This window comes from Bactrocera tryoni, chromosome 1, assembly GCF_016617805.1.
Source record: "Bactrocera tryoni isolate S06 chromosome 1, CSIRO_BtryS06_freeze2, whole genome shotgun sequence".
Classification (NCBI taxonomy): domain Eukaryota; kingdom Metazoa; phylum Arthropoda; class Insecta; order Diptera; family Tephritidae; genus Bactrocera; species Bactrocera tryoni.
The window spans coordinates 31966619-31992167 of NC_052499.1; the positions used below are offsets into that span (position 1 = coordinate 31966619).

Here is a 25549-nt window from a genome sequence, read left to right on the forward strand (position 1 = left end):
CACATTTAGTATTTTGTATTAGTGATATATTGGAACTAGGTCGATGAATGTACGTATAATAGATGAAAGGAGGGTCTTCAGCAGAGCATCAGTTTTTGTAATTTTTGTCTGTTTTGGTTTTTTACTCTATAAGGCAAATATTGTACATACGAGTAAATGCTAACGAACTCCAGGTCCATCTTGCCATGTACGTAGCTGCTATCACTTCTATTCAATACAATTTTATAATTTAACTGAAAAGTAACTCTACCGGAGAACCTTTTTAAGATTGCTCTTTCGGTGGAGTATCATTCCTCCGTTTATGGAGAAGTATTTCAAGTCAAGGAAAACATGTATTATGAGTATTTATCATAACTCTCAATACTTTGAAAAATAAGAGCAAATTTTGTACCGGTTCAGCAACTTTATTCTAGACAATCCAACGCCCTAATGGTTTCAGAGTTTTTTAAATCTATTTGTACATGACCTCCTATCGCATTTTTTGGATGTTTTGAATCGGGTATTCTGATTACGTTACTTTGCAACTAAACTACTACAATTTTGAACAAAATAAGCCTTATCAAAACCTACGCCATATTTCGAATAAATTTTAACTTGAATTTAAACTAGGAAAGTTTTCCGTGGGCGCTTATTTCTCTATGACTAAATACGTATTCCAGAGTCACTTATAGCCGCCGTGTCGAAACGCGGGCGAACTGACAAACATCTACTCGTGTACTTTACCATTGTTATCTGATTCGGTTAAATAAAAATATATAATATTTCGGACAACCAGTGTGTTACGATTTTTTTTTTATTATATATTGGGCTTTCAGTTAAAAATCTCGCATAAATCCCATGTCTACGATGTAAGTATTGTTTCTAAACTTAATTAGATAAGAAGAAATGCTGAGTTATGGACGGTTTATGTAATTGTGGTTACTTTTTTCTAAAAGTATTTACATATAGAAGGACTAAGGAAATCTATTCTTGAATTTGATATGTCTATATTACCCAAAAGTGATATGTCCCGATATTCCCTAACTTTAACAAATTAGGAGTTAAATAGAGATTCTTTTTTGATATTAATATCATTTCGTGAATATTTTAGGTATACTAAACATTACACATGTAAATATGTGTACAAAAAGTACATTTCGCTGCACAACTTCACTTACTGCAAACGATCTTCGGCAGGACCACCCTTTAGAACGTCGCTTACAGCTATAGATGGATCACCATTGGCGAAATGTGGGTTGTCGCGACCGCCTGAAACTGCAATACCAAATCCATATCCCGGAACACGTGTCACAGAAACCGTGTGGTATTCCCATGTTGTACGATCACCCTGTAAAAATAAAAAACGATGATAATAAATATTAATAGACTCATAAAATTATGAATACACACACATTTGCACATGTCATAGCTGCTCAAAAATGTATGTATGTGGGACAGCATGTACAAAAGAACGGAAATGCATGGCTCTTCCGTAAAATAAAATAAACAAGTAAGGAAGGACTAAGTTCGGGTACAACCGAACATTTTATACTCTTGCAACTTGCAAGAATCAAAGCCAGGGAAATACTTTAAGGTGTAAAACCAATCATATAAAGTAAAATCAGCCGGATGTTTGAAAATCCTGATATTAGTTATATAGGGGCTGGCCAAGTTTTCGCTCAAATGTATCTATTTTAGACACAAAGATACACTGTTATGAATAAACCACGATCTCTTATTCACATTGGGACAACTCACATATTGGCCGATATATTCAGTTCAAAATCACCCGGAGGTTTGAAAATCTTTATATTGCGTATATGGGGGCTAAAGGAAGTATTGGTCCGATTCAACCAGTTATATGTATATATCACACATTGACGTTTTCGATTGAAAGTCAACTATAGGACCGGGGTCTAGATATTCGGTGTCTATTGGCTTGAACAGTTATTAGATTTAAACAATTTTTGGTCATAAGGTGGCACACACTAAAGACATTATTCGTGCAAAGTTTTATCGGTTATATTAATTGCTTCTCGTTTTTTGTACTGGAAACTGAACGAATCTAGTGGAATTTAAAATTGTGCTATATGGGAAGTAGGCGTGGTTGTGGTCCGTTTTCGTCCATTTTAACAATGTGACATATGAATGCCACATACTAAATTTTGTCGAAATCGGTTTGACGAGTCCCGAGATATGGGATTTCACGAAAAAGTGGGCGTTGCCACGCCCATCGTCCAATTTTCATACAGGCTCTTCTTAAGCTATCTCGGTGGTAAAATTTAAAGTGTCTGGCGTATTCAGTTATTGATGAATCGCGCTTTTAGTAGTTTTTAACAGTAAGGTTATATGGTTTGATTGTCCTTAACAAATTTGGTTTGTTGTTGCTTAAGTGGCTTAGGAGATATGTACATTAAACTTGTTAGAGGGCGAGGCCTCACCCACTTAAAAAAAAAACAGTGTTTAACGCACTTTTCACACATTTTTTAAATTAATATATTTTAATTACATTGTACACATTGAAATATATCCAAAATTTACACTTATTATGAATTTTTTAAGAAAATAAATATACTCTGAAACCTGTGCTGTGCTGCCATACTCTGTGTCTTCAAAAAATAATCAAAAATTTTTCTGTTTCATCTTTAGATATGTATATAAACTACATGGTTCAAAATGAACTCTTGTTTCATACATGTGGATTGTATATTATTAAAAAAAAATAGAGAAAAATATTATTATAAAATACTTACTAAATACCCGTTTCATATTTCCAATGGAAACTCCCATATTTTTAGCTTTCTTACTATTTGGGAATTAAATGTGATATACATATTCCAAGAAAATTTTCCGTTGGATTTTTCTAATCCGTTATTGGACCGACCAGGGTTATTTTTTTGGAAGCCCGGCCGAAGGTCGCTAGTGCAGAAAGTAGTTCAACACAAAAGAACTATGAACACCGCTGTATTGGACCGATCGGTGTTATTATTTTTGCAGCGCGACCGAAGACCGCCAGTGCAGAAACAAGAACCATTGTCCCTATACCGTATTTGTTAAACAGATCGTTTTTTGGTTATTGTTTCAAAACACAATATGTGGCAACACTGGTATTGGTCATGTTATGTAAACAAACAAACTATAACAGCGAATTGGTAAGTTTATCTTATTGTAAACCAACTGAAATAGATAAATAAAGTTTTCTAAAATTATCATAATAAGTACGAAAGTTAATATGATATCGTCTCACAACAATCTCACTATTTAAATTTTATAATTTATACAGATTGCCAATTGATATTATTATTATTTTCAATAAAAATTTCATTTTAGATGCTCTGTCAACGGAAAACATATTTACCAGACTCAATAAAGAGGTACTTCTGCTTTCCACTATATTATTCGGGATATAGTCTGGGAATTTCATTTTCATGGAATGCGAATGGTCACAGATGAAAAGGCGGCGAAGACCAATATTAGATTTAGTATAAGATGTTCATAATTCATAAATGCTCTCAAAATTTGGGCCCAAAATCACACCAACAAATTGGATATTCACAAGGATTTATTCTCAAAAGTCTTTACATTTTTGATGACAAGGCACATGCCTGTTTGACCGACAAAACTATCTTCATATATAACATAAGAAATTAAATATAAATTAATATATTATTATTCACTTTTAAACACTCTAGTGTGTTAATTAACTATTTTTGTTTATTTTGCAATTTTTTTATGATAAAGTTGCTATTCGGCGAAGAAGACTGCGTTTTTGGGAAATATACGCGCAAAAAAGCCGCCCAGCAAAAATACAAACTTATGCTCACGCATTGAAACACGATACGAAACTAGACGACTCGCTTGCATGGTGTGTGGATTGAGCCCACAAAACGTGGCTCGGCGAATCGTCTGACTTCAGAGGCAAAAATAAAGAGAACAAATTATTTGTATGTGTGTGTATATTTGTGTGCATTTACAAACGCATGCTTGTGTGTGCGTGCTTATTGTACAAGTATTCGTACAAATCCAAGCGAATGCACTCGAAAAAGGAATATAGAAAAATAATGTTGAGGAAACAGTACCCACATACAAGTACACATGTACGTAATTCCGTAGAATGAAATGTAAACAAAAATGTGAATAAAAACCAACAAACAAAATGATTCTGAAACGATCCCGTTTCATGCTTACACATGTATCTTCGACATCATTCCTACAAATCGTCAGACGTTACATACATATGTACATACATACTATGTGTATATGCGAATGCTTGTGCTTATATGTAAATACCTACCGACAATTGTACAATACCAGTGTTGGATATTGGATTTTATGTGCATTTGCCTATATTAGTATGAGCACACATATGTACATATACATTGACATTAGGGTACAATGAGGGCCTGCGAAGTAGTCATTCCACATTCTTCAGCGAAATAAGCTTGGGTTAGATACCTTGTGCAAGTGTGTATGTGCAACGAATAATATTTTTTATTTTTTCCAGTTTTTTAAAATACAAGTACATATGTACATATGTAGGTAGATGCATGTTTATAGATACGCAAATATAAAAAAATGTATTGATTTTACTTAAAAAATTTTATAAGCAGTGCTCGTTTTTCTAAATGGAGGTTAAACTAACACACATATTTACATACATATGTATATGCACATAGCATGTACACACATCTACGTACATACGCATGTATTTGTTGCATTTCTTGCAAGTATATTCTATTTATGATTGTTAATTAAAATTTTAAAAATAACTCCCTTTAATTTACTCGTCCTCTTTTATTCACTATATTATTCATAATGTCAATAGGAACCCACCAATAAAAAAATATTTTACATAAACAATATTTTGTATTGTATCTTTAGTTATTAAATACATTATTCTTCCGTTGAACCCAATATACAATTTTAATGAGCTGGACTCGCATGTCAGAATGGTTAGATACATATACATAGTATATTAATAAGCTGGAATCAAATTTGAGACCTTTTGAAAAACTCGTACCCGGTAGATTTTAAAATCATGCAAGAAATTTTCATCTCTTCTTGTTTCTCAGTAGAAGCTAAAGCGTTTGAAAACAGCAAAGTAAAAGTAGGTTGAAACGTCAAACGGTCAAAACATCAAAAGCATGAATTTTTGCGCAACACTTGAGGCTATTCGTCAGACGTCAACGCTACTAAGTGCATATGAGTGCATTCATACTGGTCACAATATAAACATGCACACACATACACTGAATGAAAGCGAGCTCGGAAGATAAACATCGAGCTAAATGGGAGTGCTTAAGTGTATTTTTGAAAACATACGACCACCCTAGAGCATATAAAATAAGTGTTAGTTTAAACGCACTTATGGTTATGTCACTCACAGGATTACGCTCAATAAAGCGTATATCTTATTCTATGAGTGTATTTTATTATTCAAATAACATAGTGAAGCTTCGATATAATGCAATATTGGCAAAAAAATACAAAAATATCAAATAGAATTTATTTTTTTCGCAATATATTCAAAATGTCATTTACAAATTTGTTAAGCTTTGAGTGAGTAACGTATTTACCATTACAATCTTACTTAAAAGTCAACTTTTCCAATTTGAATAATAATACTAGTGGTACTCATTTAATGTCACAAACTTGTGGCATTTATCGCATACTTCGCAATTGGTAAATACAATACAAATACAAATTGAATATTGGTGTTATAAACTGTTTTTGCTATCATTAACATTTCTACAAGAGAGTTCAACCGGGCAAAAGAGTTATAAGTACCCGCGAAAGTATCAACGTAGACCTGCACTTGTAGAAAACTTAGTGAAATCATATGATATAGCAGAGTATATAAATAGACACCTGTCTCGATTACATAAAGTTATGATATTAAAATCAATTGTTTTTTCGTTTCTCTTGAAACTTGATAATTTGTCAGCATTACTTAACAAAAAATTAAAACTTTAGTACTTGAATAACAATAAGTTGACTAGAAAGAAACTAAATACAATTCTCCATTAAGACACTAACCCATTTTCTCGCGATATTTTGCAATGTTCGTTTAATGGCAAAATCACTATATTTAACAAAACGTTGCTCGCATACGAAACGGCAATAAGAACGCAACATTCTATCTTGTCATAACCAGATTAAATTCGCTTTCGACTGGGTGATCAGGCACGAGAGCGTTTGTTCTTTTAACAAGCATAATCAAATCAAATAAAAATCTCAATCAAATACTGCTGGAGTCAATGACGGTGCGCCAAACGACGCTATGAACTCGTCCCGGCGCACTCAACGTAGTTGCTTGAAAATAAACCAGTTTAGCCATGTTGCCAAACGAGATGCCTTTAATAAATGAATATTGTTGAACGAAACACAGATCGAGAAAAAAATCGAATTGTTCTTCATTGCCTTCTCACTTTTAAAATCGTGTGGAATAAATAAATGAGAATGATGATTTTAAGATCTAAAAGTAAATATTTTTATTAAACAATTCAAGTTCGTTTCTTTAGTCTTTAGTATCTAGCTACATTAACCCCTTTAAAAACATGCGACAAGAACTTTTCTGATTTTCGTAGCCCACATAATTTCATTATTTTAAATGTATGATATGTTACCTGTTGAGAGTCAAGCCGAAAATTATTGTTTGGCAAAGCTAGCTGATTGGTCCCAGAGGAACCGATAGCACTATTCATTATATTTATTAATCACGATGATTAGCACCAACAACTCTTTTGAAACAAGATAGCAATTATTAGTAATTTATCTGCAATTGCAACATAGTGAATATTTAAAGTACACTGATTTAGATTCCGCCGGAATTGGGCACTGACTTTCTTTTCTTTGTTACAAAATTTACAATAACTCATATTATAGAGTAAATGATTCAGCTTTTCTGTATGTGTGAGTTTTAGTTTAGTATTGGAGAGCATGACAAAAACACGCGAATAACAGGTTAGCAAAGGTTTCCTTTATTATGCAGCAAAAGTGTAAACAGGTATTTTCACATTTAGGTAGAGGACAGGAGCCACTGGTTTTGCAATATTTATCAAGCATATATATAAAATTTATGCATATGAAATATGTACGTATATACATAACTATTCGAGCAATTTCACTTAATCACTATGTATTGATGCACAATAACTCTCCAAAACTTGATTTTTATTTCTATAAACGTTTTGCAAAGATTTTAAATAATTTTTGGTTTTTTAAATTTGTTGTATCGTAAGCAGATTTCACATTCACTTTTCTTCTACTAATCATTTAAATAAGTTACAAATCATTAATTTCTTTTGTGCAAAAGCATTTCAATCACACTATCCTCGTTGAAATAAAAACTCTCTGCCAATAGTGGTACCACGTTAACGTGCATGGATGCCAATCAAAAGGCATGAACACAGCAATATTAAGTAAAAAGTACAGATCCCAATGTTACAATACAGGTAGATACTATTCCACTGCAATGCAACCCGCTTCGCACCACACCTTACATTTTTCGACGGTGCTTTACAATTTGTCCGCTGATTACAACCGTTCGCGATGAAATCTCACATGCTTTTGAAGCTACAAATGGTCTCATGCAAGCGCCTGAATAATGAATTAAAGTTGCTCAAGTGCTACAGACGCGAACACACTCAACCGAAATGTTAAACTACCTGCGACTCGATTTGCTCTCAGACACATTCCAGCGAAGTTGGCGAGCACAAGTGACGAAAACCAAAAAGGTTCGTATGGAGAACGCTTAAGCCATTGCTTCCTCTGAATAATTTACTTCGAATTCGAATCGACTGGCTAAGACTGAGTTCGGCTACAAAACTGCAAAATTGCTACTGAATAAAGCAACGGCAAATAGTACACAGTGACAAAAGTGCTCTATATTTCATGTGAAATTTTGACATAATGTATGAAAATTTTATTTAAAAAGTACGGTTGTAAAAACATGTCGAACTGGAAAAATATTTCCGGCTTTTTGTTTCGTGTCAAGAACTCGGGCAGCTTAATAAAGACCTGATTAGTTTTTGCATTATTCAAAATAAACGTTGAACTACAATAGAAAATATACTATCAGCAAAAAATATATATCTGACCTAACTTCTAAATGAAGAAATTCTTTGTGCTTTTTCGTAAAACAAAATAATATGATAAAATGCATTACAATTATTTCCGGCAAAATCGTTTTTTTTACCTACAATTCACAAAAATGTGAATATATTTTTCACCTCCAGAAAAGTTTTGGAGGAAACCTATGAGTGTTGTGGAGAAGGATTATACGTTATATTTTTTTACGCATTGTCAACAGCCAATATGTCTGTTATTTCAATGAAAATGAGAGGACGTATGTTATTCATAACAGTGTATCTTTATGCTTGAAACTAGGCGAAAACCTGACCTGACCCCTATATAACTAAAATAAGAATTACTCAGCTGACTTTATTCAAAATAGATTGGTAACGGTATGTGAGGTACCTTAATGAAACCGTAAGAGCATTTAATAAGAATGTGGTATGTTAATTGTATATACATACAAGGTGCGTTCCAAAAGAAACAGGACTCAAAAAAAAACAGAACAAATAATTTTTTCGGCAAAATCAATTTATTTTATTCAAAATAGTCTCCTTCTGCTTCAATACAGCTTTTTGCACGGTCCAAAAGCATGTCGAACGAGTGTTTTAGCTCGTTGGCCGGTATGGCCGCCATTATGCCGATGCAAGCCTTTGAATGGCCTCTACGTCCAAATGTTGGGTCAAAATGCGATAAATCGATGTTTTGGAGATGTTCAATTCCATTTCCATGAATTTCAATGATGATTTCGGCTGATATTTGATGAATTCCGTCGTACGTGAATTTCCAGTGATCACGGATTTTGATTGGCCCTCACGATCACTTTGAAAACGTTGAAACCACTTTTAAAAACAAAAATTAATGTTGGCTCTTTGTTCGAAGCTCCTTTTCGCACCGATAACACAAACACACTGACACTTAAAACGCAATAACTTCACTTCCAATCAATGAAATGTCATGAAATTCTCACTGGACAATCAATAGAGATAGCAGATTCTAACGCACTAGTTGACATATAGATGACGCCACCAGGCTTTAAGAAATCAGCCAAAGGCATTGGTGGCCTAAATATTTGTTATCTGGGTTCTTTGAAAGTTTCAAATTTCAACTAATTTTGGCCAAAAGATTAAATATCTAAAGGGCACTTGTGCAAAATTTAATCCCGATAAATTCATAGATGTTTGATTTGTATGCTGGCAATGATAAAATCAGATAGAATATAAAATTGTGTTATATGGAAAGTAGGCGTGATTGTTGTCCGATCTCGCCCATTTTCACACTGTATAATAGGAATGGCAAAATAATCTCACAAAGCAAATTTTGATCAAATTGGTTCGGAAGTTCTTCAGATATAGCATTTTAGCTAAAGGTGGATGGTGCCATGCTCATTGTCCAATTGCTACACCTGTTCAGATCCACGATCTTAGTTGCGAAGTTTACTACTTAAGGCAGATTTATTCAGTGGACAATCGCACTTACAGTATTTTCAACATAACCGTTTTATCGGAAGGGGACGTGGTTATTACCTTATATTACCCATTTTCATGGCGTATGAAGAACTATCAAAAAGATTTCTTCACAGAAAGTTTAGTTGAGTTAGACTCAGCGGTTTAGTAGATGTGTACATTAAATAATTTTGAAGGCGGGGCTACGCCCACTTTAAAAAAATGTCAGTCAAATAAAGAACATTTTTGTAATCAGCATTATCATAAACTTCGATTAAATAAATCACATCCACGTATTTATTTTATTGATAATTGTTACCAACTACAGATTTTGTAGTGAACAAATTTCATGGATTCGCGTTCCTTTACGAGTAGAGAAAGTTCACAATAAGAAAAACACAAATCTGTATTCACAAATCCATGGGGAATGGCATTCACGCAAAGTTTACGCTAAATTAAATAAAAATTAGGTTTTTAAAAAGTATTACAATTACATATAATTAATACTCTCACTCTCAAGCCAAGCAAATAGACTCCGCTTATACAATTAATTGCCATCCTTACAGTTAATTTTACCGCACTTATCTCGTACAATATAACAACTTAAATTAAAATCAATTTTTGGGTATAATATTTGTTGTTAAAAGATAAAACAGTAGATGTTCTAAACCAAGTGTATCCCTTGCGTAACAAACCTTTGAGTTTCTTATGTTTGTCAGCTTATCTCTTGCTATATAGAGTACTTTAGAAACATTGCAAATAATTAAATGTATTAAAAATCTTAATTTTTAGGCGATAATTTCTTTTCCTCTCTGCTACATGAAAGTCTGATACTTTATACAAAATAAAAATATATATTCCACAGAGTAAAAAGTTTTAAGTACCATGTCATGGTATAGTTCACAGAAAAAAAGAGTCGCCTTAATATGAAGCACCCTAATCTGCATCCTATATAAATAAAGACTTTTTCAAAGAAGAGTTTAGAGTCTTTAAACAACATAATTAATAAATTGATCTAAAAATTATATATTCTAACGCTTACAAGTGTATGATTTCAAAATTGTAAACTTCAAACAAAATTTGTTATAGTTTTATATCTCATAAAGAAAGTTGTGCACTTAACATAAATATATTTAAAGATTCGTGGTCAAGTAAAATACTCTTGTTGTTTAATTTTGGTATGAAAAAAAATCGCGTAAATCTTGGTCTGCCTACCTTTTTCCTACGTCGATTGGACATAGTGGAGTATGGGGAACCCCGTCCAGATGCATCATGTGTTTCAAATTTTTCCGAAAGTTCATTGTGAATGTAAGTTTTATCTTTGCCTTCCTTATTGCCAAGACTACGAGTCAGACTACTAGCCCGCGAGCGACTACTGTCACCATTTAAACGCTGCTTCTGTATTAAATACATTTCGTTTGCCAAACTTATTTCTGCGGCCGCTTTTCGAACATTACGACGACTTAAAGAGGAATTATTGTGGTTTTCATTCTTATGTTTATCCACTGATGCAGCTGAGCTGCTACTAGCCAAGTATTCGCCTGATATATGCACTTTAGGCGTGGTTACTAACTGTAGACCAACGGCACCAGTTTCCTCGGGAAACTCATGAAGTTCATATGGATAACGGGGATCCATTGCTTGTCCCGCTTGGCGAGGGTACATATAGGCATCGCGCAAAAACATTTTCGTTGTGGTGTAAATGCGATCGTCAATTTGGTAAAGACCGTTAGCACCTGGACCTTCCCCGCCACCTATAATGCCGTTACGTATGAAAGCGGTGGGTGTGTATCCGGCGCGTATATAGCGGGCTTGTGTATTGATCGTGTTAAGGCCAGCGCGATTGCCACTACTGCGTCGGCCCGTTGCAGACTGTGGAGGCATCACAGTTCTGCGCTGTTTAGCTTTGAAACTGTTAGGCCGTGATTTATATTGTAGAAGTTTCATTGTACCGTTTGTGGATCGCAGTTCGTTCGATATATTATAGAAAATTGTGTCATCCTAAAAGTAGGCAACATTTTGGCTTCTTCTGAATGCATACACACATTAGCACAGCAGATGTAAATCCATATATCGGTATAATTGCACTTAGGTATTTCTAACGGTTTGAATGAAATGTTTTGAAAATTTTGTCGCAGCTACATTTTCTTACCACTTTCACTCGCGAATACTTGAAAACGAATGACTGATATTATTTTCGTAATTTCGTATTTTTGTTACGGCTCTTTGATTTTACCCTACGCGACTCACGTAAAAAGCACAGTAATAAGCCAATTAGCTTATTTGGTTGCTTTCCTTCAACACTCACACGGGAGGGTGCTATGCCATTCTCTGCTTTGCCACCTCAGTTTTGTATGCCTTTTTATGTCTCTAAAGTTTTTCTAAATAACGTGTGCATCTGTATGTCTGTCTTTTGACTTTTATGCAGTTAGATTGAGTGTTTTCCAAGTCGTCACTAAAATGACACACTTTAAAAAACGCCCTTCGTAAGCGCTTTTAATTTGTTAATGATGAACCAGTCATTTTTCTCGATTTTTTGTGACTTGTTAGATTTAGTTTTCCGATTACATTTTAATTCTTTTATTGACCTGAATACCAAAAGTCGTGCCATCGTAACTGGATAGCAAATATAAACATATACAAGTACTGATATACAAATGCGTATATATACATATTTATGTGGTAATCGGATGACGTTAAGTAAATTTTTAAAGTAGTTTCAATAATATCATTTGGATACACACATATTAATGTACATATGTATGTATGCACTAACTCCTAAAAATATTTAAATGAATGTATTAATAGTGTTATCAGTAGAAAATTGCAAATCCAAATAGATACATATATGTGAATTATTAAAATATGTAATAATAATTGTTGACAGCAATGAATTGGAAAGCTAAATTAGTTTTACTTGATTTTAAAGTTTAATTTAAAAATATTTATTATAACCAGAACGCCACCAAAGCCGTTGAGCTTTTTTAATTTTTCAGAACAAAGACCTTTATACAAAATACCCGCGTTTCCGTTTAAAGCTTTCGAGCACACTTCTTTCAACGGTCAACCACGAATTGAAACTAAAACGAATTCTACTCAAATAGGCTCGAAGGAAATAACGAAATTTTAAAGAGAATAAAAACATAGTCACAATCAAGAGTTGCTGCATTTTCCAGTGGAATTGATAAGCAGTCAAAGCTATTTGGATTCCGGGGCGTATACCAAGATTGACAGAAAAATTTAGCAAAGAACATATGTACATCTGCTTTCGGTGGACAAGTATCAGTTCAGTCAACATTTTATGTTTATATTTTTGTGTGTGATAAATATTCATTCTCTGTTCGGTTTTATTACACTAATACTGAATAATTTATTTATCTTTACCCAAAAACCATGCCTTATAAAAAAAATTGAAAACCGGCCAGTTAAGTCATAATATGAAAAAGCTATTCAATTAGACGGAAACAAAGGCTTTTGTATGAGTAGTGTACATTCCTAGTTACCAATTAAAGAGCTATTTCTAAGCAATGCCATTATACCATATAAGAGGATGAAGTTAATTACAGTTTTTTTATTACATTTTTGGGATGACAGAGGTTTGAATTGGTTCATTTTCAAAATCAATTTAAAAAAGTTGCGTATAACAGCTGTTGACAACTAATTAGAATATATATAATATTTATACTATATTTTCACTTATTTTATTGAAATCTATGTTAAACTTAAACTCTAATAGTAAACATTTTGTTTAAAATTCGTTTTTGTTATGAAAATTTGAACTAAAAAATGTGGAAACAACGATTTGAGTGCGACAACTAATTCGAAACGAAAATATTTTATAAGCAAAAAAAATGATATGACAAAAATTTGCTTACATTCAGTTAGTATTTTGTTGCTAATTACAAGACGGCTGAAGGCCTCGTAGCCAGTGCTGCGTTTATGTATTTATATAATAAAACTCTTTTTGTTATATGAATTATTATAAATTAATAAAATAAATAAATATTTTATTGCTTAACACTTATACTTATGACTTCATATCCACTGAGAATTGACGTTATTAGACTTTGACAGCATACCGATGGTGTTGTTTGCCATGTCGTCTTCATATTATCAAAAAGAGCATTAACATTTGGGATATTTTTGGTACTAACGATGGCAACTCCAAAACATTGATGGATATTCATCAAAAAACTTTTGTGTGTTCGCCGTATGCTTTGGATCGTTATCATGTTGGAATTTCCATATAAGAGGCAAATTTCCCTCAGCTCATGTCAACATGACATTTTTTAGGATGTCGATGTATTTCCCCTTGTTTGAAATTCCATCAATCTTATGGAGTCAGTAGAATTCTTTTTTTGTGTCTCGTCGGGAGACTGTGGTAATTCAAAACAATATTTTTTGAGCATTTGGCCTTATTCGAAATTTCTTTGTACATCTTTCCAGACCGACGAAGATCAAAAATGTAGCTGCGAAGGGTAGGTGTTCCTCATTGAAAAACTTGAATAATACATTTTAATTTATTTTAAGCCACAATTTTGAAACACACCCTTACCAGCAATCAATAATGTTATTAATAAAAATTAACACCTTGAGGAATTTTAATTCTTTGAACAACTGTTTCTAATTAGCTGCCGCACTTAATTCACCTTCTATATCGTAACATATTTACTATATGGGAAAAAATTAACAGAACAACAACAAAACTTACCGAATTTAGTAGCTAATAGAGTAGAGTAACACAAACAATGCAAGGCTTTTAGGAATGTAAATAACGGTATTTCAAAATATTTTATCATTATACTTATAAGCACCAGCGTTGCTAATTAGCTGTCAACAGCTGTATTTACTATGAAAATTACAATCCAAAGTATTTTATGTCGCTGGACTTTTACCGCGGCCAATAATTCTAGATTATGGCTATGTTCGTAAATGCATCATGACGCGCATCATGACGATTGCATAACAAACAGAACGTTCAGAAATGCCAATATTGCAGCACTGCAATAATCAAGCGTTCAAAAATACAATACTTCTATCAGTTGTCACTCATAATTTCTATCAAAAAATTGTTTACTGCATTTAACTACGATGTCTGACGAAAAGTAAGTGCAAAACTGTTTTATTTTAATTTTTGTATTGAAATTTAGTTAAATTATGTTAATAGTAATTGTATAAATTATTATTTTTAAATTTTTAGTGAAAATCTCAGTAATGCGGAGCCACAGTTATTGCTGAGAGTACGGTAGAATATGGAGGACGAGTTTAAATCGGGTAGAAGGAAAACAAATGTATTGTGGAAGAAAGTTGTGACCGAAGTTAAAAATGTAAATGAAAATAATAAAAATTAAAATGAAGTTCATCAGAAAAAGTAATAAAAAAATTATTCAAATAAAGGAAGGTGAGGTAAAGTAAATTTTTTATGATGAAAACATAGTGGTAAAATAGTTTCTTTTATCGATTCCATTGATATCATCTGAATCAACGGGGGCATCTTGAATTCCTTCGATTTCATTGTTGGTTTCCATATCGGCATGTGTTATTGCATCGTTAATATGTTCAGAATAACCTCCCTTATTTATGATAAAATTGTGTAAGATTGCACAGTTTCTTAAAAATCCCGAAAGTTTGTTCTATAAATACTTTGTCTTTTAAAAGACAAACATTTGTACCTATAAATTTTTTTTTGACTTCAATACCCTTCTTTTTCTTAAATTTAAAGAAAATCTATCATTTCTTTGTTCAAAAATTTCGTCTAGTGTTAGATTCAGCAAAATTTCCATTTTAGTATTATACGCGTTCAAAAATGCAAACAAATGTATCTGCAAATTGTCAAAAATTGTATAAGAAGTATCAAACGTCAAACTTGCAGTGTTGCTACTGTTGCTTATGCTGAAAGTCATGATGCATTTACGAACATAGCCTATGTATTTGAATACAAAATTTAAGTGGTCAGTAGGGTAATTAAACATTTTTTTTATCCATTTTCTGTCCCCTTATACCCTTAGAATTAATGTAGAAACCCACTTTACCATTGGAAAGTGTCGAATAATAATACCTCACGACGTTCGGAGCGCTCGTAGTGCACAACTCAAACTTTAAACGCGTTTTTCTCAAAACACACTTTTTTAAACTGGCGGACATGATTCCGGTCGAACTACTCAACCGATTTGCTTAATTTTTTTTTAATGTTCACAAAACTCCTGGCTATCGTCCCTATATTTTTATAATTTATTGATAATGTTATGACAAATTTTTTGTAAAAAAAAAAATAAAAAAAATTAAAAAAAAAGTTAATTACTTTTGTTAATTATCAAAATTTTTTAATGATACTAATAAGGACGATAACGATTCACGTACTTTTTAAAAATAAATTGGGTGTTTGTGTTTCAGATGATCAAAACATGAGAAATCGTGTCCGCCAGTGAAAACGCATCTCATTCACCCAGCCATTTCTCCGATATACATTATGTGAAAAATAATAAGGACAGTGGCCTGCGGTGAATAAAGTTTATGTGGATCCAAAAATGGGAGGGAATTAAAAGCAGTGAACCAAGCTAAATTATTGTAAACAAATCGGAAAAAGGGTTTTTGTATAGTTTTAAACAGATATGGGAAATTATTTTATTTTACTTTCATTTTTCTTATAATCTGAGATATTATCATGTGAAAAAAAATAAGGACCCTTCTAGTTTAACTAAAAAAACAACAATATTAAATAAGAAAAAGGAAATAGTTTTCATTCAATTCTGTTTAAATACATTTCTAAATTGTTTAATATTTTATTGAAAATCCTTTGTTGTTTAAAACTGATCGACAACGCCTCGGCATGGAATCAACTAGATTACGGCAGACGGAAACCGGGATTGCTTTCCAGGAATCCTGAATAAGTTGCCAAAGCTCGTCACTGTTACTTGGGCACTTTCCTCTTATTGACGCTTTCATTGTATTCCACAAATTTTCTATTGGATTTAGATCCGGGGACTGCGGAGGCCACTCCATTACTTCAATGTTATTGACCCTAAACCACTCTTTTGTACACTTAGCTGTGTGTTTGGGGTCATTATCTTGCTGAAATATCCACCTAAGGGGCATATTATCTTCAGCGTACTGTAGCATACATTCTTGAAGAATTTCTACATAATCGGTTGCCTTCATAATACCCTGTATGCGATGGAGCGGCCCCACACCGTTGTATGAAAACGATCCCCAGACCATAATGTTTCCGCCACCATGTTTAACGGTTTTTATGGTATATTTAGGATAGTAAGCTGCGTTTGGTGGTCTTCTAACATGATGAATACCTCGATCAGAATTAAACAAATTTATTTTTGTTTCGTCAGACCAAAGAATATTACGCCATTTCTCCTTAGACCAAAGCACATGTTCTTCAGCAAACTTTAGTCTTTGTTGCACATTCTTTTTCGATAACATAGGCATTTTTTTAGGACTTCGGGACTTGAGATTTTCCTTAATGAGCACTTTGCGGATAGTTGACGGGTCAACATCAATATTCAAATCACATTTAATTTGTTTGGATGAGATAAATGGATTCTTTTTAACACAGTGAATTATCCTTTTTTTGGTGGACAGAGTTATTTTAGGCTTCCTGTCGCGTGTTTCAATCTTGGGAATCCACTTAACTGCTTTTTTAACCATTGTTTTTGAAATATTAAGTAAATTCGCAACTTTTCTGTACGAATTCCCCTGTTTCACCAAGTTTTTAATATGTTCTCGAGATTTCGGATCGCAGTGCTTACCCTTCCCCATATCTATTCAATAAAGAAAAAAATCTGGTTCTAAATGATTGATATTAAAACTGAAAATATTATTCTTACCTTATCTCTGCAAATAAACACGTTTTAATAAAAGAAAATTCGACATTGTCTTAAAACGACAATACTGAATATGTTAAACACAGAATGCCTAGATCCAAAATGTGTGCAAATACTTTGCGTTTGTCTAACGGAATTTGTTTATGTAAATAATGAGTGAAAAAAATATACCGTTAACTGGCGGCATTTTTCATGGCATACTAGGAATATTTTGAAGTTTTGGGTTTTGCATCCCTGTCCTTATTATTTTTCACATAACTGTATGTCATCAAAAAATTCCGACAAAATTTGTTTATACACTCCACGATATACCTCATGATACGTGAAAAAAGTTCTATTGCAGAATAAAATTTTCTATGAAAACAAATGTCAAAAAAACAGGGGCGTATAGCGAGCTAATCAATTTATTGTTTTATATGCATATAAAATATAAAAATAAAATAGCGAAATTAACAATATATTTAATGGAGGGAGGTTTGTCTCTTATCTTTGAATCGGCAGTCAATGGCGCAGCAATAGTCAAATCATCAGCACTAGTATATGATAATAATACATACTACATCGCTTGTGATTCATTACACCAATATCTATTCTCTGCAATTTCCGATGCCAGTAGCTTATTATGTACATACGTATATAGTATATCGGGAAGGACCTCTCCGAGCCGTTCGATACCAAACGAGGTTTCAGACAAGGCGACTCCCTATCGTGCGACTTCTTCAATCTGCTGCTGGAGAAAATAGTTCGAGCTGCAGAACTTAATCGAGCAGGTACAATCTTTTATAAGAGTGTACAGCTGCTCGTCCAGGCTGGACAAGGAAGCACAGAAAATGGGTCTGGCAGTGTACGAGGGCAAGACGAAATATCTCCTGTCGTCGCACTCGCGACTTGGTTCTTACGTCACTGTTGACAGTCATAACTTTGAAGTCGTAGATAATTTCGTCTATCTTGGAACCAGCGTAAACACCACCAACAATGTCAGCCTGGAAACTCTTGCCAACAGGTGCTACTTCGGACTGAGTAGACAATTGAGAAGCAAAGTCCTTTCTCGACGAACAAAAACCAAACTCTATAAGTTACTCATCATTCCCGTCCTGCTATATGGTGTAGAGGCCTGGACGATGACAACAACTGATGAGTCGACGTTGCGAGTTTTCGAGAGAAAAGTTCTGCGAAAGATTTATGGTCCTTTGCGCGTTGGCCACGGCGAATATCGCATTCTATGGAACGATGAGCTATACGAGATATACGACGACATTGACATAGTTCAGCGAATTAAAAGACAGCGGCTACGCTGGCTAGGTCATGTTATCCGGATGGACGAAAACACTCCAGCTCTGAAAGTATTCAACGCAGAACCCGCCGGGGGAAGCAGAGGAAGAGGAAGACCTCCACTTCGTTGGAAGGACCAAGTGGAGAAGGACCTGGCTTCGCTTGGAATATCCAATTGGCGCCACGTAGCGAAAAGAAGAAACGACTGACGCGCTGTTGTTAACTCGCCTATAATCGCGTAAGCGGTGTCTACGCCAATAAAGAAGAAGATATATAGTATTTTCCATCAAACTCAGAATGTGGTACTTAGTTTAATTGAAACAAGAACCAAATTAAGAAGTATCAGATCCGAGTGTTAGCGACATATATCTGTTAATTGTATGTACAATCTATTAGTGAAAAATACCGATCTAGTAAAGATTACAGAAACTTCAATATAATCACACTTCAATTCCACACCGTTCAAAAACCCTATGTGTAAGAAAGTTTCGGTTAGATTCGCCAATTCGTCCTCAACAAACTCTTAGAAACATTAAAAAAATATCTGGTATTGGGTAATTAACCAGTGATTAACCAACTAGTGGCTTGCAGGGTATTTAATTATAACAATTTATTACTACCAATAAATTTGTACATGTAGTATAGTATAGAATCAAGAGCATTTTAGCTTGTTTCAAAAATATCTGATAATTATACATTCACTTTCTAAATATTAAAAATTAATTAAAAGTTTAAAATTACCAGTTTTTGGTCGGATCTAAACCGGAGAAATACTTTAAAGTGTTAGCAAAAATTTGTCATAAAATTTTTTTTGTAAGAATTCAACATGCATTGTCTGAAGGACCAGAACGGATTATGAACCTATTTGGTATATTCTTAGTTTGAACTTGCATAGTTATGGTCCGATTTCGTTTATTTTTGGGTGTAAGATCACATAACTTAAATTTATTTTCTGAGAAAAGTTGTATAACGTCATCGGCGAACTATTTATATACTGTAAAGAGAAAGAATTATTCGAACTTTAAAATTTTATTTATGCAAACTAAGCGCAATTGTACCCCGATTTATACTATTTTCAGTGTTTGAGTTAAATGTCTATCTCAATTAATTTTAGGTGTGATAACCATTAAGTGAACAAAATTATTATTTTTCGTAGCCACATGTTGCGAGCGTATTATAAATGTAACAAAAAGTAAACTAAATTACTCATATTGATCCTTTAAAATTTAGTGAAGGCATTCGGTGACTCTAAACAATAATAGAAATGTTCTTCATTGACGGGATCAGAACCTATTGTTACTTTTGAAAAACAATAAGCACAAATAGCTAGTTTTTCAGATCTCATAACTCTTTCTCTTTTAAAAAATAAATATTAATAGTTCAATCTTATATTATTAATTAGAATTACTGGCATACACAACACACATACTAGGCAAAGACACCCCAAGAAAGCAATGCATTTATTGCGTTAATTTATCTCGTACCTTTCGTGTCTTTTTCCTTCGATTATAAGATGCAAGATGGGCAAGATTAAAACTTTATTTAAGTCTTATAGTTATAAGTATTCAAAAATATTTCCACAGATCCACAAAGGACCAAGAACTGTTTTGAAATTCTCACTGTTACAAATGATATCAAGTAATAAAATAACACGTAATGTTCTTACTGGGTATTATTACCTACGAGTGTACATAAATGTGTATTATTACTTACAAAGAATTCATCCTCTATGACGGGATCGGCAAGCATCTCAATGGCTTCAGTCATCGAACGGCACGTTCTATTAGTATTCTTTTTCTTCTTTAATTTACGGCCCAAAGTGGCAGCGTCACTAAACCGATGAAGAAGTTTCTCACGCTTTCGCACACCAGTAGGGCTGGACGCTGAGTTGGAATGACATAGCAGCGATGAGTAATTATTGCTGTTACTGACCATTGTATAGGTCTCTGAACTCCCTCTAGTGTTTACATAAAAGTTCGGCAATTGATATTGGGCGGTCGATGTTAATCCGGTATTCGAGTCGAGTTTCTGGATAAGATTATAATCAGACTGCTCGTAATTACTACGCAGGGGTGGGGTGAGCGAGACGTTTTTTACTGGCGCAAGTTGAGTCGGTTTTGGTGGTGGAGGCGGAGGAGGATCTTTCATAAGTGATATCCGACGTGGAGCACGTTGCAACGAACCAACATCGCGACTTGTACCAACATAGCTAACTGCTCGTCGATTGCGATCGTTTTCCTTTTCTCTATAAGTACAAAAATCATTTGCATAAATAAATATACATATATTATTTTTACAACTAATCTTTTATGTAGACCTAAAACGTTTATAAGACACATTTATGAACATATCTGACCTAGAACGTATTCGTTGTGAAGGTGTATTAGTTGCAACGGATACAATGTAACCAAGCTCTGACGGAGACATCATCAGGAAAGAACGACGTTGCGACGTTCTCCTGTTTTGTTCCAGATCTAAATTTTTTCTTCGCAGAACGTCGTTATATATTTTGATTTCAATTCTTGAATCTTGTGAGCTTAGCGAGGACATGCTGTCATAAGGCGTGTCATCGAAATTGTCGTCGGTAGAACACTCCGGTACAGTATAACATATAAAATTATGAGCTTCATAATTTATGTTTGCCATCTCCTTCAACAATTATGTGTGTTTTTGTAACAAATTTATTATAGTCGCTAGGTCGGTACAGAGAGTTATTTCGATAAATTACATTTTGATCAATCTATGATTGAGTGGAAGACGGTTTTGTTTATTTGAATAAAGTTTTGTCCTATTTAAATAATAAAAAGTATTTTTACTGACGCGCCATTTGTAGATTTATGATAATTGAAGAATATGACTTTATTTCAATTTATTTAGTCATTTACAGTTTATTCTGCCCTACGTACGATAAATGAAATATATAGAAAAATAACTATTCCATGAAATTTCACGCTATCGTTATGTCATTTATGGAATATTATTAAAGAAATAACTACATATATTGAGAGCGGAGCGTCAAAAAGTACCCCTAAAAACAACATGACTCCTTAAAAATTGTTGCCGTAGTAGCCAAATCCATCTCACTAATAATTCGCTCATTATTATCAGTGAAGCCTTTTCTTGCAGGATAAGTTGTATATATGTAATAACATTTCGTTAAAATTTACGAATATTTCTTTTTATTTGTCTGATAATATATTTTGAACTTAATTTGGTTAGATTAAAAAATGTATTTATTAATTAATTAAATATAATACATAACCGTATGCGCATATACATATGTATTTCAATAAGAAAAGTCTTCACTGAAAATAAGTGAGCTCACTGTGACAGGCTGTGTGTATTGCCTCTGAGATTTTCATTCATATAAGTACGTTTTTTATTATTTTTACACTAGATCACAAACTACTCTACGGGTCGGATGATAAACCAACCCCGTTTGCTTGACCAAATGAATGGAGTACGTATTATCATGGACTTTACACTCTCACGCTTCATATTTATATATACTTCAATATAAATATATATACACATTTTACACAGAGAGATTAAACGTTTAGAAGAATTGCTATTAACTATGTCGGACACATATTCCAACTGGCAGTTGCTTATAAACTAAAGATATTTAGTAAAAATCACACGCTGCATCCTAAATTAAAATACATATATACATATAAGCGCTTGAGTCTGTACATAAAATAAACTGGGTGATATACGAATTTATTTTCGAATTTACCCATGTCTGTAGATATTCGTGTAAGGCACGAGAGGAAATGAGCGATCTATTGTGTGGTGACTGTGAGCATCAGACATTGGTAGCCTGAACTGAGAAAACATTGATAGAGAGCATAAATGTAGACTAGATTATTTCTTAACAGTGGAACAGATTAGGTACGTAGGAAATCTAAATTAAAAATTATAAATAATGAAAGTAAATAGCCGAAAGTTGCATTTTTGTTCATGAAAACCCAAAAACAATTTTCTTTATCAGCGGACATATGCATTTACATTATCATATGCTTTAAATATATTATAAAGTGTTAATAATTCAATATAATTTCTTAAAAACCTTACCGCTGGTGGGGGATAGAAAATATACCAAGTGAGGATATTTTCATTCTGATTTAATCATTGTTTTAGATGTCTTTTCATAAAATTTCTAAATCTAACTTAACTATTTACATGGGATTGTTTTTAATTGTACAACTCCATATGTACATATGTTCGTATGTATATTTTACCATATGAATTATTTTCAAATGCACATATTTATAATGCCTAAATGTATTGTTAGAAACAATATTTTATCAATGCATACATTTATTTATGTATGCATGCGTAAAATGCAATGTAAATGCATCGCATTTTACATGTTTGTTGTACGTTTTGTATTCTCCCAGCATATTCTATGACAAGCATGCTCAAAGATATCTAAACATAATGTATCAAGCCCTTAAGGTTTTAAATTGCAGCCTCTGTTAGATTTAAATGCACGTAGACTTAAATTATTACGATAAATCCAATCTGAGTTCATGCCATTTTGAATATAAAAATATTGTTTTCTTATCTGCTGTTTAACATAGACCACAGATAGGTGACACAATGAAAACAATAAAAAATACTTTCAGGTGTAGCAAAACCTTGTATTAAAAGATGTTGCATAGAAATTTCAACCAAGGACGATAAACTTGTTACATTTGGCACTTGAGAAAATCATCAACCAGAGGAAGGTATGGACTTATTGCATCAACTTTTGACGTTACCCAAGTATAATCGAGAACATGTTCCAAAACAGTTCTATGAAGTTACGATATTGGTCGTCAAATTTGCTTAAAGCCTGCTACAGTGAAAATTATGAAACGTAACATATGGGAACTGACAAAATTTATAGACCGATTTCAAACAGTTTTAGCATTAAACTACATTACGTTCTGTATTACAAGTCCATTTTAGGAATTTTTTAAATCAATTTTCGATACAAGGGTTTGCTGTTATCCAACAAATAATTTTTCAGCATCGAACCTAGATCTCACGGTTTGGCCGCTATGGCCGGTAATAGGCACAGGGGTACACATATTTGGTATCTAGGAGCTTAAAAAGTTATGCTCCGATTTCAAAAATGTTCAGGCGTATGACAGAATACTCCAAAAATGCTATTAGTTTAAAGTTGCTATATGTGGGAAGTAAGCATGGTTGTGGATAATGTAATTCACTAAAAGTGGTTAAAATTGTTAAAGTAATTACTGAGATATAGGGTTTTTGTCAAATTTTTCCATCGGGTCCTGTGAGACCTTACTTTTTTATATACACTGTGAAATTTAATGCTATCGTATTTAAAATAATTCGGTAAATTCGGTTTATACAGCTTTATTGGTTTGTGAGGTATATTCATTAAAAAGCTTTCGTATAATTGCATTTTGTGGGCGTGTCCGTGGCCCAAGTTTCATCAAGATATCATAAATTTTAACCAAATATTCTTCTTCTTCTTAATTGGCGTAGACACCGCTTACGCGATTATAGCCGAGTTAACAACAGCGCGTCAGTCGTTTCTTCTTTTCGCTACGTGGCGCCAATTGGATATTCCAAGCGAAGCCAGGTCCTTCTCCACTTGGTCCTTCCAACGGACTGGAGGTCTTCCTCTTCCTCTGCTTCCCCCGGCGGGTACTGCGTCGAATACTTTCAGAGCTGGAGTGTTTTCGTCCATCCGGACAACATGACCTAGCCAGCGTAGCCGCTGTCTTTTAATTCGCTGAACTATGTCAATGTCGTCGTATATCTCGTATAGCTCATCGTTCCATCGAATGCGATATTCGCCGTGGCCAACGCGCAAAGGACCATAAATCTTTCGCAGAACTTTTCTCTCGAAAACTCGCAACCTCGACTCATCAGTTGTTGTCATCGTCCAAACCTCTGCACCATATAGCAGGACGGGAATTATGAGTGACTTATAGGGTTTGGTTTTTGTCCGAAGTAACACCTGTTGGTAAGATTTATTCTGCGTTGGATTTCTAGGCTGACATTGTTGGTGGTGTTTACGCTGGTTCCAAGATAGACGAAATGATCTACAACTTCAAAGTTATGACTGTCAACAGTGACGTGAGTGCCAAGTCGCGAATGCGCCGACTGTTTGTTTGATGACAGGAGATATTTCGTCTTGCCCTCGTTCACTGCCAGACTCATTTGCATTGCTTCCTTCTCCAGTCTGGAGAAAGCAGAACTAACGCCACGGGTGTTGAGGCCGATGATATCAATATCATCGGTATACGCCAGCAGCTGTACACTCTTATAAAAGATTGTACCTGCTCGATTAAGTTCTGCGGCTCGAACTATTTTCTCCAGAAGCAGGTTGAAGAAGTCGCACGATAGGGAGTCACCTTGTCTGAAACCTCGTTTGGTATCGAACGGCTCGGAGAGGTTCTTCCCGATCCTGACGGAGCTTTTGGTGTTACTCAACGACAGCTTACACAGCCGTATGAGTTTTGCGGGAATACCAAATTCAAACATCGCGGCATAAAGGCAGCTCCTTTTTGTGCTGTCGAAAGCAGCTTTGAAATCGACGAAGAGGTGGTGTGTGTCGATTCTCCTTTCACGGGTCTTTTCCAAGATTTGGCGCATGGTGAATATCTGGTCGGTTGTTGATTTGCCAGGTCTAAAGCCACACTAATAAGGTCCAATCAGTTTGTTGACGGTGGGCTTTAATCTTTCACACAATACGCTCGATAGAACCTTATATGCGATGTTGAGGAGACTAATCCCACGGTAGTTGGCGCAGATTGTGGGGTCTCCTTTTTTATGGATTGGGCATAGCACACTTAAATTCCAATCGATGGGCATGCTTTCGTCCGACCATATTTTACAAAGAAGCTGATGCATGCTCCTTATCAGTTCTTCGCCTCCGTGTTTGAATAGCTCGGCCGGCAATCCGTCGGCCCCTGCCGCTTTGTT

At 34.1% G+C, this 25549-nt stretch overlaps 1 protein-coding gene across 11 annotated transcripts in view; it reads right to left on the reverse strand.

The window, feature by feature from the left end:
- Positions 1-25549, reverse strand: part of LOC120773793 (tight junction protein ZO-1) — a 74717-nt gene that overhangs the window by 21040 nt on the left and 28128 nt on the right. For 6 of the 11 annotated variants that reach the window (XM_040102911.1, XM_040102903.1, XM_040102894.1 and 3 more), the window contains exons 3-4: positions 20318-20849; positions 1158-1327 (exon numbers count right to left, since the gene is read on the reverse strand). In XM_040102911.1, coding sequence (XP_039958845.1) covers positions 1158-1327; positions 20318-20849 — 702 coding nt within the window. Of the gene's footprint in view, positions 1-1157; positions 1328-3337; positions 3636-6605; positions 7529-10712; positions 12074-20317; positions 20850-20960; positions 21395-22038; positions 22164-25549 lie in introns of those variants that run through there. The other 5 variants (XM_040102916.1, XM_040102922.1, XM_040102928.1 and 2 more) reach the window with 5 other exon arrangements.